Source organism: Tamandua tetradactyla, chromosome 15 (assembly GCF_023851605.1).
Source record: "Tamandua tetradactyla isolate mTamTet1 chromosome 15, mTamTet1.pri, whole genome shotgun sequence".
In the NCBI taxonomy this organism is placed as follows: domain Eukaryota; kingdom Metazoa; phylum Chordata; class Mammalia; order Pilosa; family Myrmecophagidae; genus Tamandua; species Tamandua tetradactyla.
The window spans coordinates 26978254-26994253 of record NC_135341.1 but is presented as its reverse complement, the minus strand read 5'-3'; the positions used below and the strand labels follow the sequence as shown (position 1 = coordinate 26994253).

Here is a 16000-nt window from a genome sequence, read left to right as displayed (position 1 = left end):
CTAGCTAGAACTTTTAGCATAATGTTGAATAACAGTGGAGACTGTGGACATCTTTGTCTTTTTCCTAATCTTGGAGGGAAAGCTTTCAATTTCCCACTATAGAAAATGCAGTGTTAACTATGGGTTTTTCATGTATATCCTTTATCATGTTGAGGACGTTGCCTTTGATTCCTATCTTTCAGAATATTTTTATCATGAAAGTATGCTTGATTTTGTCAAATGCCTTTTTCACGTTGATCAAGATGATCCTGTGGCTTTTCCCTTTTGATTCGTTAAAGTGGTGTATTATGTTAATAGATTTTCTTGTATTGAAGCACTCTTGCATACCTGGAATAAAACCCACTTGATCATGGTGTATAAATCCTTTAATGTGCTGTTGGATTTGATTTCCAAGTATTTTGATACAAATTTTGCATCTATATTCATTAAACACATTGGTCTGTAATGTTCTTTTCTTATAGAATCTTTATTAGGGTGATGTTGGCTTCATAGGATGAGTTAGGTAGTGTTCCTTCCTGTTCAGTTTTTTTGAAGAGTTTAAGCAGGATTGGTATTAATTCTTCTTGGAATGATTGGTAGAATTTACCTGTGAAGCCATCTGGTCCTGGGCTTTTCTTTGTTGGGAGGTTTTTGATGACTGATTCAGTCATTTTACTTGTGATATTTTGTTGAGGTCTTCTGTTTCTTCTTGAGTCAGTGTAGTTGTCAAGTGTTTATATGAAATTGTCCATTTCATCTATATTGTCTAATTTGTTGGTATACTGTTGTTCATAATATCCTCTTAAGATCTTTTTTGTTTCTGTGGGGTCAGTGGTAATGATACACACACATACACACACACACCACCATTTCTGACTTTATTTGCGTTGTCTCTCTTTTCGTCTTTGTCAGTCTAGCTAAGGGTTTGTCAGTTTTATTGATCTCAACTAACCAATTTTTGGTTTTATTGATTCTATTTTTTGTTGTTGTTTGTTCTCAATTTCATTTATTTCCATTCTAGTCTTTGTTAATTCTTTCTTTCTGCTTGTTTTGGGATTAGTTTTCTGTTCTTTCTCTAGTTTCTCCAAGTGTTCAGTGTGGTCTTTGATTTTAGCTCTTTCTTTGTTTTTGTTTTTTTTTTCTTCATAAGCAGGCACTGGAATCGAACCCAGGTCTCTGGCATGGCAGGCAAGAATTCTGCCACTGAGCCACCATCACACTGCCCTAACTGCAAATTTTATTGAGATATTCACATACCACATAATACATTCAAGGTATACAATCAGCATCTCATAATATTATCACCTAGTTATGCAATCATCATAACAATCAATTTTAGAATATTTTCATTACTTCAAAAAGAAAAATTACAAATAAACTTTTTTCTTTATTTTATTTATTAAACATACCAACATACAAACACAAACATTCTTACCATGTGATCATTTCATTCTTGATATATAATCAGTAACTCACAATATGATCACATAGTTGTATATTCATCGTCATGATCATTTCTTAGGACATTTGCATCATCAATTCAGAAAAAGAAATAAAAAGAAAACAGAAAAAAATTCGTACATACCATACCCCTTACCCCTCCCTTTCACTGATCACTAGAATTTCAATCTACTAAATTTATTTTAACATTTGTTCCCTCTATTATTACAAATAGACTTTTAAAAAAAGAAAACCCAAAACACAACCATACTCCTTATCCCCCTCTTATTGACCCCTGATATTTGTGTTGTACATTTGTTACTCTTGATGAAAGAATATTAAAATATTACTAATGGGGGTGCCAGGGTAATTCAATGGTTAGAATTTTTGCTTGACATTTTTGAGTTCGATTACCAGTCCATGCACTTCTCAAAAAACAAAAACAAACAAGCAAAATAAACAAACAAAAAATTCTACAAATGGTACTGTACTAACAGGATACTCACATGGAAAAATAATGAAACGTGAACATACCATGAAGCATACCAAAAAAAAAAAGATATTATTGTTAACTATAGTCTATAGTTTGCAATAGGTACTGTTCCCCCATATACCACTCTCTTATTAGATCTTTGTACACGTATCATACGTTTATACTAGTTCATAAAAAGAAGCTTGTGTGTATTTGCAGTGTTAATCATAAACAGTATCTACCACAAGGTTCACTGTGTTATGCAATTCCATACTTTAGCCTCTAGCTTTCCTTTTGGTGGCATATATAGCTCTAAATGAGCCCTTTCAACCAATTTTGCCTACAATTCAGCACTATTACTTATAATCCCAATAATGAGCTACCATCACTGATATCCATTTCCATCAAGTTCAAACTTGTTTAAAAAAATTCTGTACATATTAGGCAATTGCCCCTCATTCTCTAGCCTCATTCTATCTCTTGGTAACCAATATTCTAAATTTTATGACTATGAGTTTACCTATTCTAAGTAGTCCATATTAGTGAAATTATAGATTATTTGAACAAGGTTTGAGGACTCAAGTTTCCTGACTTTAAAACTCTTTATAAAGCCAAATTGGTGAGAACAGTATGGTACTGGCATGGAGATGGATATATTGATCAATGGAATTGAATTGAGAGTTCATAAATAGACCCTCAGATCTATGGTCAATTGACTTTTAATAAGGCCCTCAAATACACTCAATTGGGATAGAATAGTGTAGGGAATAAATGGTGTAGGGAGACCTGGATATCTATATCCAAAGAATGAAAGAGCACTCATACCTCACACCCTTTACAAAAATTAACTTGAAGTGGATCAGACATTGGTAAATATGAGAGCTAGTACCATAAAAATCTTAGAAGAAAGTATAAGGAAACATCTTCAAGACCTAGTTATAGGAAGTAGCTTCTTAGACCTTACACCCAAAGAACAAGTAATGAAAGAAAAAATAGATAAATGGAACTTCTCAAGATTGAACGCTATTGTGCTTCAGATGACTTTATCATAAGGGTGAAAAGGCAGCAACTCAGTGGGAAAAAGTGTTTGGTAATCACATATCTAATATGGGTTTGATATCCAAAATATATAAAGAAATCCTGCAGTGCAACAATAAAAAGACAAACAGCGTAATTATAAAATGGGCAAAAGACGTTAATAGACATTTCACCAAAAAGGAAATTCAAATTGCTAAAAAGCACATGAAAAAATGCTCAACCTTGCTAGCTATTAGGGAAATGCAGATCAAAACCACAATGAAATATCTCATATCCATTAGAATGGCCATCATTAAAAAAACAAATGTTTGAGAGAATTTGGAGAAATAGGAACACTTATTCACTGCTGGTGGGAATGTGTAACTACTATGGAAAACAGTTTGGCTGTTCCTTAGAAAACTAAATATTAAGTTACGTAAGACCTGACAGTTCTGCTGCTCGGTATATACACAGAAGATCTGAAAGCAGGGATACACACGGACATTTGCACACCAATGTTCATGGCAGCATCATTCACAATTGCCAAAAGATGGAAACAATCCAAGTGTCCATCAGTCAATGAATGGATAAACAAAATGTATTATATTATTCAGTAAGTAAGGAGTGAAATCCTGAATCACATGACAATGTGGATGAATCTTGAGAACATAATGCTGAATGAAATAAGTCAGGCACAAAAGGACAAATCTTTCTTCCTTTTTAATGTAAGGATTTAGGGTTATCATTTCCCTCTCAACACTGCCTTTGCTGCATCCCGTAAGTTTTGGGATGTTGTGCTCTTGTTCTCATTTCTCTTGAGATATTTACTGATTTCTCTTTTAGTTTCTTCTTTGACCCACTAATTGCTTAAGAGTATGTTTTTAACCTCCATGTAGTTTTGAATTTTCCAGTTCTCTGGCTATTACTGATTTCCACCTTCATTCCATATGATCAGAGAAAGTACTTTGTATAACTTCAATCTTTTAAAATTTGTTAAACTCTATCTTGTGCCCCAGCATGTGGTCTATGCTGGAGAATGTTCCATGAATGCTTGAGAAGACTGTATATCCTGCTCTTTTGGCATGCAATGTTTTTTATATATGCTTGTTAGTTCTAGTTCATTTATCATATTATTTAAGTTTTCTGTTTCCTTATTTATCATTTGATTAGATGTTCTGTCTATTGATGAGAGTGGTGTGTTGAAGTCTCCAACTGAGACTTCAGTTTTTGCCAGTGTTTGCCTCATGTGCTTTAGGGCACTGTGGTTGGGTCCATAGATATTTATGATATTCCTACTTGGTGAATTGCTCCGTTTATTAATATATACTGTCTTTCTTTGCCTCTTATAACATTTATGCACTTAATGTCTATTTTTCCTGATATTAGTATAGCTACCCTAGCTTTATTTTTTTGGCGGGGGGGGGTTAGGGGTGGTTACTACTTGTATGAAATATCTGTTTCTAGCTTTTGCTTTCAATCTCTTTGGATCTTTGGGTCTAAAATGAGTCTCTTGTAAACAGCATATAGAAATCATATTTATCCTTCTGCCAATCTGTGACTTTTTATTGGGATGTTCAATCCATTAACAGTGTTATTATTGTAAAGACCATACTTTCTTTACCTATTTTATCTCTGGTTTTTGTATGCCCTATTTTTTTCTTTCATTTTATTCTTTTAGTTACCCTTACTAATAATCTTCATTTCTACACTCTCCCCTAAGCCTCTCACTCCTGTCTTTTCTTTTCAGCCTTTAGTATTTCTAAAGAATTCCCTTTAGTGTTTCTTGTAGGGCAGATCTCTTGTTAACGACTCTCCCAGCTTCTGTGACTCTTTTAAACTCTCTCATTTTTTAAGGATAGCTTTGCTGGATAAAGGATTTGGGGCTGGCAGTTTTTATCTTTCAGTATTCTAAATATATAGTACTACTGCCTTCTCACCTTCCTGGGTTCTGTGGAGAAATCAGCACTTTGTCTTATTTGGCTTCTCTTATATGCAGTGAATCATTTTTCCCTGTCTGCTTTCAAGATTTTCTCCTTCTGTTCTGCATTTGACAGTCTGATTAGTATGTGTCTTAGAGTGGATTTTTTTGGTTATATTCTGTTTGGAGTACATTGAGCTTCTTGGATAAGCATATTTATATTTTCCTATGAGTTTGGAAATTTGCAGCCATTATTTACTCAAATATTCTTTCTGGCCATTTTCCCTTCTCTTCTCCTTATGGGACACCCATGACATGTATATTTGTGCACTTCATGTTGTCAATCATTTCCCTAAGTACCTGCTCAAAATTTTCCATCTTTTCTCCATCTGTTCTTTTGACTGTTCAGATTTGGATGCGCCATCTTCTAGCTCACTAATCCTTTCTTCCTCCTCTTCAAATCACTGTTGTGTGCCTCCAATGTATTTTTAATTCGTTCTCATAAGATCAGTTATTTTTCTTCATATGCTTTCAAGTTCTTCTTTATGCTTACCCAGTGTCTTCTTAATAACCTTTTATCTTTAGCTACCTCCTTGAATTGATTTAGGAGATTTGTTTAAACATCTTTGATTAGTTGTTCCAAATTCTGTATCTCCTTCAACTTTAAATTTGTTCCTTTGACTGGGTCAAATCTTCCTGAGTCTTAGTATGGCGTAATTTTTTTGCTGATATCTGGTCATCCTATCTTGATGAGTTTATTCTGAAGATTGGTTTCTCTCGTTCATCAGGGGTTTTGTTGTTGGTTGATTTATGTTAAGACTCTTCTTTGACTGTTGGTTTGTTAGTATTTCCCAGCCAAAACAGAGCCAGGTATCTGTGCAGGGGGTGTAGACCATATCCAAAGAGCTCTGGGAGAGGGACAACAAAGACTCCATAAAGCCTTTTTTTCTCCTTCCACATCATCAGGCTACACTTTCCAGCTTCCCAGATGGAGCCATCCAGAGCAGATGACTCTCTTCAGCAACCTATTCCCCTCAGGACTATGAAGGCAGGTTTTTATGGCCCTTTTTCAGTTCTGCCTCTGGTGAAACAATGGCATCTGAAAGGGGCTGACCCAGAAAGGACTGGAACAACAGGATCCCACCTTCTAGATCCACTGGCCAGTATCTGGCTCAGTACTGGGCTGTGTCCCCTTCTGAACTTGGGGCAGAGGACTCCTGTGACTGTCCCAAATGACAGAAGTCCCCCAGGCAAGGATTGGACCACCCACCACTGCTTCCCTCAAGGGTGGGGTTTGTACACCAGTCTCTGACCAGGATTTCTTAGTGTCTTCTTCTCCCACTTTTCTCAATGTTGTACAGAATACCCTCCACCCCCCACCCGTTATCTGGAACCCCACAACAATTGACTTGGAAAGTTTCTGCCTCTCTCTTCACTGACTTTGGAGAGGAATAGGTTTCTGTAGCTCCCTCCCTATTCCTCCATTTTCCCAGCTGTCTAACACAGTGACTTTTTGCTACTAGAAATTGAGTGCTGTTTCATCGCTGAGGAACAGATGTTTTGAAAGGAAGTAGATACTCTGCTACTCCTTGTTGAGTCCCATATTTCATTCCAGACTTGACTTGCCAAGAAAAGTGCCTACAGGATGGGCCACAGTGGCCCAGCAGGCAGAATTCTTGCCTGCCATGCCAGAAACTCTGGTTTAATTTCCGGCGCCTGCCCATGCCAAAAAAATAGTGCCTTCTTGCTTCGAGCAGGTTCACATCTTCAGCCAATCAATCAATCTCTCTCCTTTCATCTTCTCCTTTCTTCCAATACCTAATATATACTAGGGTCTGTTCTATGCACTGGGGATATAGCACTTCATAAAACAATCAGGGATCTTGCCCTCATGAAGCTTATATTCTAGCGAGATAATGGAAGATCTTTTCCTACCTTTAAGACAAATTTATTTTCTAGCCTAATAGTCTACATATAGAATAAAAGGTCCTTTTAGGTCACAAAAATACTTTTAAAAATGCACTTCTCTTATTTCTCTTGCTTTATTTCATTATCTTGATCATAAAATTGTCAAGAATATTAAAATCAGAAGAAAATAATTTTCCTTTCTATTGCCAGAGTGGTTCCTTTCTGTATAAGATTAGAAATTAGCCTGCTTAGTTTGAGTGTGTAACTTTGTGATCAAAATTAAAACAATCAAATGTCTGATAATAGCATACTATAAATGTAGCTGAGGCCACAAGTTGGATTGCCATGGTTCTCTGTGGTCGGTGACTTTACTTCTAATGAGCTTCCTCATTAGACTTCAAATGGCAGATTGTATTAAATATTTTGACAATAATGGTTTAAAATGTATTTTTAATTTCTTTCAAAATGGAAAATATCTCTATTGATTTAGTTGATTATAAAACAACCTATATTCACTATGAGTTTTTCAAACAATATAAAATTATGAGAAGTTAGAAAATAAATGTCCCCCGTATCCTCACCTCCAGAAGTAATCATTGCTGTATCTGTTGAAGATCCTTCCAGATCTTGAATAAATATATACAACTAATATAACTCTTTTCAATCTAAATGGGTTCATATTATGCATACTGATCTTTAAGTGACTTTATTTTCATGTAGTAAGAGTGTAGTTGTACTTATACTTTTTTTTTCATGAATGTAAATTCAGTCTATATTCTTTTTTTTTTTTTATTAATTAAAAAAAGAATTAATAAAACAAGTAGAAATCATTCCAATCTACATGTACAATCAGTAATTCTTAATAACATCACATAGTTGCATATTCATCATTTCTTAGTACATTTGCATCGATTTAGAAAAAGAAATAAAAAGACAACAGAATAAGAATTAAAACAATAATAGGAAGAAAAAAAAACAAAAAAAACAAAAACAAAAAACCTATACCTCACATGCAGCTTCATTCAGTGTTTTAACATAATTGCATTACAATTGGGTAGTATTGTGCTGTCCATTTCTGAGTTTTTATATCAAGTCCCGTTGTACAGTCTGTATCCCTTCATCTCCAATTATCCCTTCTCTTTTTTTTTTTTTTTTTAATTAACGGAAAAAAAAGAAATTAACCCAACATTTAGAGATCATACCATTCTACACATGCAATCATTAATTCTTAACATCATCACATAGATGCATGATCATCATTTCTTAGTACATTTGCATTGGTTTAGAAGAACTAGCAACATAACCGAAAAAGATATAGAATGTTAATATAGAGAAAAAAATAAAAGTAATAATAGTAAAATCAAAACAAAACAAAACAAAACAAAACAAAAACCTATAGCTCAGATGCAGCTTCATTCAGTGTTTTAACATGATTACTTTACAATTAGGTATTATTGTGCTGTCCATTTTTGAGTTTTTGTATCTAGTCCTGTTGCACAGTCTGTATCCCTTCAGCTTCAATTACCCATTGTCTTACCCTGTTTCTAACTCCTGCTGAACTCTGTTACCAATGACATATTTCAAGTTTATTCTCGAATGTCCGTTCACATCAGTGGGACCATACAGTATTTGTCCTTTAGTTTTTGGCTGGATTCACTCAGCATAATATTCTCTAGGTCCATCCATGTTATTACATGGTTCATAAGTTTATCTTGTCTTAAAGCTGCATAATATTCCATCGTATGTATACACCACAGTTTGTTTAGCCACTCTTCTGTTGATGGAGATTTTGGCTGTTTCCATCTCTTTGCAATTGTAAATAATGCTGCTATAAACATTGGTGTGCAAATGTCCGTTTGTGTCTTTGCCCTTAAGTCCTTTGAGTAGATACCTAGCAATGGTATTGCTGGGTCGTATGGCAATTCTATATTCAGCTTTTTGAGGAACCGCCAAACTGCCTTCCACAGTGGTTGCACCCTTTGACATTCCCACCAACAGTGGATAAGTGTGCCTCTTTCTCCGCATCCTCTCCAGCACTTGTCATTTTCTGTTTTGTTGATAATGGCCATTCTGGTGGGTGTGAGATGATATCTCATTGTGGTTTTGATTTGCATTTCTCTAATGGCCTGTACTTATACTTTTATTTGTATAATAGAATATGTATTAGATGCATTCTGTTATTTCCTCAAGAAAAGTACTAGAAGTGGATATACACATTTTGAATTTGACACATATTGCCTCAAGCAATACTTTCGACTGCATGACATAATTTATGCTTTTAATGAATTTATAATTTCATTAAGGAAATAAAATACATGTATGTGTGTGTGTAAATAAGATATATTTAGTGTATGTGTATATAAGATAAAATAGTTCAGGTCCTTAATTAGTTTATAATCTCAACTAAGGAAATAAGATACCTATATATAAGATATTTATATATACACCGAGTGATTTGAAATGGAACAAGATTAATTATGAAAACATTTGGCATAGAAAAGTTACAATAAAAAGGAACTTTCTAAAAAGGAAGTACATTTATTTCTTGATATGTACTTGTTTAGAATAAAATGAGTAGCAAATAAATCAGCTTATAATTTATTTTATATTGCCTTATTTTATAAGAAAGATTGACTTGTAAGTTCAGCACAGTGAGCTAAATGTCTTTTTGCTGGAAAAGTGAAGATGTCCTTAACCATATCTTATACAGTGAATAGACTGAGCAAAGAAGATAGTAGCCTTTGAGGTTAGGAAAATATCAGCTCAAGTAAAGAATTGTAGACCTTGATAAGCAAGCATGCCCCTACCCTGTAATGAGACTGACCTGATTGAAGAAGAATTCTTGTAGGGGTAAGATTATGGCTAAATTCTAGGATGCAAAGCTTAACTGTGGCCTTATGAAGAATGAGGAGATCTATAGGAATATGATTGGAGAAATACCTGTTCCTGCAAATGTTATCCTAATGTGTACCATAGTATACACAGTGTGCTATTACACATCAGGATCTAGGGCCTTCAATTAGGAATATTGAGGGCAGTTAGTTGAAAAGTTGACCTAGGATGCTTTCCACTGAATCAAGTAGCACACCACTCACAAATACTTTGAAAATTTTTTTATAAACTTAAGGCTTTTTCCCAATGGTTCAGGTACATTTATATTTCTTTAGAAATAAAAGACTGTTAAAGTATTTTTCTTCTTTTAAGTGGCACTTTTATAACAAATAATTGTGAGCTCTAGAGTTTTATTATATGAGTATAATTATTACTAAGTCAACCTTTTAGCTATTGTTTTTTATTTATTAGCGTCATTTCCTTCCATCATCTTCATGCAGTATCCACATTTGTCCTGGGAATTTTGCTGTATTTGTTGCAGTTCTGTTTTAGCAAAGCTTGCTTCATTTTTGTTTCCAGTTGACAGGTGAACAGCCTTAAAAATTGCAGCTCTCTTTTGAGATGTGGACATATTCTACATTAGAATTTAGTAACCAGCATTCCGTTTTGGACTTAGCATGGTAAAGAAGTAAGAGATTCAGTGATTTCAGCTAATTTTATTTTGCATACCAGCAGTTTTAGAGCACTCATAGACTGAAGCAGACCTTTACTGATACAAGATATTTAATTGTACTGAGATTTAACTTTTGTTTTTTTTCTTGGTAGAAAACCAGACAAGAACAAAGGAATCTGATTTATCAGATACTCTGAGTCCAAGCAAGGAAAAAAGCAGTGACGACACTACGGGTGAGTTTTGACCTGTTTACAGTTCTTCGGATGTTGTTATCTACTAACCAGTTTAGATATGCAGGTTAATGTGGGTGAGAATTTCAAAATTTGTGTTTGGTGAAAAAACAGTGCTTCAATTTATCAAGTCACAGCCTTGAATCTTGAGATATTAGTTAAAACTGCTTTCAATTATCCAAATACAGTAGCTACATAAATTCCAATTATTTATTTTGATGATGATAGCTTGATAATAGATTTGAATACTGTCACATTATCTTTTTTTTTTACCCCTATAGACGCCCAAATGGATGAGCAAGATTTAAATGAACCCCTTGCTAAAGTGTCCCTATTAAAAGGTACTTTAACACATTTTTTATGCTGTTTTAAAGCAGGACATCAGTTCACTCTTTGCCACCAAATGAACTCTATGTTTTATGTGATATATTAAATTTTAGTTAAGACATTGAGATAGATTCTTTAAAGTAGCAGAAACTAAAATTTAAAGTGTTTTTGTCAGTGCCTAATGCCTCAAATAAAGTATTTAAATTGTAGAATAATTTGGATCATTTCAAGATAAGTGATCGAATATGAAATGCAACTGTGTTTCTTTGTTTACCCTGGTTTCTCTAATAGGAGCTTATTACTACTTTTAATATAAATTAGGAAAATATTAACTTTCCTTGAAAGAATCTTGTTTGCTCTGTTAACATATGGTAGGACTTATAAATTTGTTCATTTTCTGGCCCTCCTCATCTCCTCATAAATATACCCAGGTTCTTAGAACACTCTTCTAGAAATGTTGGTCTGAGAAATTTTAGGTGGACAGAGAAGTAGCACACCTAATGAACTCTTTCACTTGCTTCAGTTCTAAAAAGGAAGTGCATTTATTTCTTGATATATACCTGTTTAGAATAAAATGAGTCGCAAATAAATCAGCATGTATATTATTTTATATTGCCTTATTGTATATAAGAAAGATTGACTTGTAAGTTCAGCACAGTGAGCTATATGTCTTGGTTTTGGTAAACTGACACCCAGGCAGCAACCTAGGATAAGAGCACCAAAAGCAGCCTGAGGAAGTTCTCAGCGAAGTTCAGATTTATAAGTAGCATTTGTGATTGGTTCACTATATTCAACTCTGATTTGTGCTTTTGTGATTTTGTCTGTTAGTCTGGTTTAAATATGATTTTCATCACATTGTCTACCACAATGCTAGGTATTTATAAAACTCTATTTGTTGAATGAATTAATAATAGACCCCTTACATCAAAGCTATAAAGCGACAAAAGCATTAGGGAAATAATATTCAAGCCAAGAAGTTGAATTGAAAAGCTCTAGGTTCAATCCCAGCTCTGCCATTTATTCATAATATGTCTTTGGGGAAATTACCTAACATCTGTATGCTTCAGTTTCTTCATTGTCAAATGGTAGAAAACATATCTCCTATGGTTACTATGAGGGATTAAATGAAATAATGCATGTAAACCACTTACTATGATGTTGGGAACATAACATGTTACCTACCATAATGAAGATACTGATAATAATAATGATGGTAATTAATAAAAGCAGGTATATCTTTGGAAAAAACCAAAATGATTGTTTGTTAATTGAATAAGGTTGTGGTTTTTTCTTTTTTCTTTTCCTTCTACTTTATCTTTAGAGAAAAAGGCAATTGGTGGTGGGTGGATCTTTTCCACTTAATTATTTGTTTGTTTGTTACTTTGTGAGATATCGGGATTTTTTTTTTTTTAATCCATGAGTACCATGGGAGGACTGAGCAGTATCTGTAAAAATGCCGTGATATAATCTGAGGAGTCAGCCTCAAGGAAGAGGGAATAAAATGAGAAATTGTAGGAAAAAAAGAGACTGGAAAGTACAAAACTTCTAAAAGTGTAGTGGGTAAGGGTATTGAAGGGGTATGGGTATGCAAAGGCTACTAGTAATTGCCATTCAGTTAAGATAGGTCAGAGTTTCCCTAACCATTTTTTAAGTTAAGGTGACAAAACAAAAACAGCCCCACCGAAAACATTCCTCAGTTTTCTGTGTAATTGCGTACTTTTATTAATGAAGTAGTATCATTATCAACACCTACTGAAAGATTTTGCATCCTGATTTTAACAGCAGACAGTTAAGTCAGTCAGTGATTGAATTTAAAAACCCCCTTAATTAGAAGTGGGCTATTTTAGAAGAGTTTCCAAGAAAAAAATCATAGTAGCCCTAATTTTTGTTAACATTTTTTGTTGTATAATATATATACAAAGCAAAGAAAGAAAAAAGCAATAGTTTTCAAAGCACTCTTCAGCAAGTAGTTACAGGACAGATCCCAGAGTTTGCTGTGGACTACCATACCATCCTCTCAGATTTTTGTTTCTAGTTCCTCCAGAATATAGGAGGCTAAAGGAAATAAATCATCACAGACAGCCAACTGATTTTTGACAAGAGAGCAAAGACCACTCAATTGGGAAAGTATAGTCTCTTCAGCATATGGTATTGGGAAAACTGGATCTCCATTTGCAAAAGAATGAAGGTGGACCTCTACCTCATACCACATACAAAAATCAACTCAAAATGGATCATAGTCTTAAATATAAAAACCACAACTATTATATTTGTAAAGAGATGAAGGCTATCAGGAAGACACTAAAATAACAATCATAAATGTGTATGCTCCCAATCAAGGAGCTCCAAAGTACATGAGGCACATATTGCACAAACTGAAGAGAGCTATAGACATGTCAACAGTAATAATGGGAGACTTCAATACACCACTCTCCACTATAGATAGAACAACCACACAGAGGATCAACAAGGAAATAGAGAACCTAAACATTAAGGTAAATGAATTAGATCTAATAGACATGTATAGATCATTATATCCCAAAACGCCAGGCCACACATTCTTCTGTAGTGCACATGGAACATTCTCCAGGATAGATCATATACTGGGACATAAACTGAGTCTCTATAAACTTAACAAGATTGAAAGTATTCAAAGTACTTTTTCTAATCACAACGAAATGAAGTTGAAAGTTAGTAATCACCAAAGAACCAGAGCTTTCACAAATATATGGAGATTAAACAACACATTCTTAAATAATCAGTGGGTCAAGGAAGAAATTACTAGAGAAATCAGTAAATATCTGTAGACAAATGATAATGAGAATACAGCATCTAAACTTATGGGATGCAGCAAAAGCAGTGCAGAGAGGGAAATTTGTTGCCCTAAATGCCTATGTTAAAAAACAAGAAAAAAAAAATAAATAAATAAATAATTTTTTAATTAAAAAAATAAAAAAAAACAAGGAGCAAAATTTGCTGTGTACATAAAGAGATTATACAGCTCACCAACAAAAGAACAAACAACCCAATTATAAAATGGTCAGAGGAAATGAAGCAGACACTTTTCTGAAGAGCAAATACAGATGGCTGAAAAGCACATGAAGAGCTGCTCATCTTCATTGACTATAAGAGTAATGCAAATTAAGACGACAGTGAGATATCACCTCACACCTGTAAGAATGACTGCTATTTAACAAACAGGAAACTATAAATGATGGAGAGAATGCAAAGAAATTGGAGCACGTATTCACTGTTGGTAGGAATGTAAAATGTTTCAGCCCCTGTGGAAATAATTTTGGCGATTCCTCAGAAACTAAATATTGAGTTGCCCTATGACCTGGCAATAACAATACTCGGTATATACCCAGAAGAGTTGAGGACAGGACACGAGCAGACATTTGCACACCGATGTTCATAGCAGCACTATTCACAGTTGCCAAGAGATGGAAGCAATCCAGGTGCCCATCAACAGACGAGTGGATAAACAAAATGTGGTATATATATGCAATGGAATATATTACACAGCATTTAGACAAAACGATGTCCCGAAACTTATGACAACGTGGATGAACCTTGTGGACATAATGCTGAGTGAAATAAGTCAGACATAAAAGGACAGATACTGTATGATTCCATTATTATGACTCTGATAAGGCTGCCAATGTTTTGGAGCAGCTACAAGGAAAAAGTAGCCCATGACAAACTCTGGGAGCTGAATTGTAGCTTCTTGTTGAAACGTGCCTTGAAAATTATTGCTTTTTTCTTTCTTTTCTTTGTGTATGTATATCTATATATGTTATATTTTAAACTAAAAAATGGTTTTAAAAAAACTATAGGCAGTTGTAGTAATATTAGATAAAATAAATTCCTGAAATCAAAAATTTGAAAATATTTCATAACATAGCTTACTACTTTAGCAAAGTTGATATTTGTAGTAACTTTTTACCTGATATTTTGAGAACACACACAGTTTTGATAGTTAATCAAATGGTATTTAAGATATTGCTTAATATTTAGAATTCAAGTAACTCTTGTAACACAGTACAAGCAGACTATATTACTAATTTTTTTAATGTGCTTAAGGATAAGCTAAGCTATCCATTTTGGGTAGTTAAGATTTCCATATGTTAATTGTAAAAATATTTGTATATTCATATTTTCCTGAAGTCAGGAAAATGTTTGGTAACGTAGGTCATTACTATAGCAATCAGATATTTGTAAGAACTTTTTACTTCATATTTTGAGAACATTCACACTTTTGACAGCTGATTAAATGGTATCTAAGTTTCTGTTTAATACTTAGAATTTAAGAACTTTGCTATCTGAGTATGTAGATTTTTTCCTTGTTGCCTTAATTTTAAATTGGGTTATGAAACTTACTGAGCAAACAGTCTTTATAAAGATTGTGTGAATACTTTGTTTAAATATGCCTGTGGTTAAACTAAGATATCCATTGTTGGTGATTTTAAGTGTATTTGTTTTCTTAAATAAAAAATTAATAAATTTCAAAATAAAAATTAAAGAAAAAGACACCAGAACTATAAAACTGCTAGAAGAAAATATAGGGAGATACCTCCAGGACCTTGTATTAAGCAATAGTTTCTTAGACTTTACACCCAAAGCACAAGCAGCGAAAGAAATAATAGATAAATGAGACCTCATCAAAACTAAAAACTTTTGTATCTCCAAGGACTTTATCATGAAAGTAAAGTGGCAAACTGCACAATGGGAGAAGATATTTGGAAAGCACGTATCCAGGTGGGCTTAATATCCAGAATATATAAAAAAAATTCATTAGCCCAACAACAAAAAAACCCCAATTTTTTAAAACAATGGGCAAAAGACTTGAATAGACATTTCTTTAAATATATACAAATGGCCACAAGGCACTTCAAAAGATAGGCTATGTCATTAGCCATTAGGAAAATGCGAATCAAAACCATGATGAGGTTCTTTCTCCCTGGACCCGGGCAATAAGTGTTTCTGGCCATTCATACTTCCAGTCCGTTGGTCCTCGGTTGTTCGATTTTGTGCACTATCGGACCTAAAGGTGATAGGCCACTAGAATGATGCTTGTGAGATTTTTTATGAAATTCGTTCATGAAACTGTAACCACTGAATTGAGGAATGGAACACAGGTCCGTGGAACCATCACAGGTTTGGAAGTAAGCATGGATACGTATCCTAAAGCTATGAAAATGACC

The 16000-nt window shown here is 34.0% G+C and overlaps 1 protein-coding gene across 24 annotated transcripts in view; it reads left to right on the top strand.

Annotated features, from left to right (window-relative positions):
* The window catches only part of SLMAP (sarcolemma associated protein), a 256378-nt gene that overhangs the window by 197497 nt on the left and 42881 nt on the right, over positions 1-16000 (top strand). For all 24 annotated transcript variants that reach the window (XM_077128903.1, XM_077128904.1, XM_077128898.1 and 21 more), the window contains 2 exons: positions 10392-10472; positions 10751-10810. In XM_077128903.1, coding sequence (XP_076985018.1) covers positions 10392-10472; positions 10751-10810 — 141 coding nt within the window. The remainder of the gene's footprint in view (positions 1-10391; positions 10473-10750; positions 10811-16000) is intronic.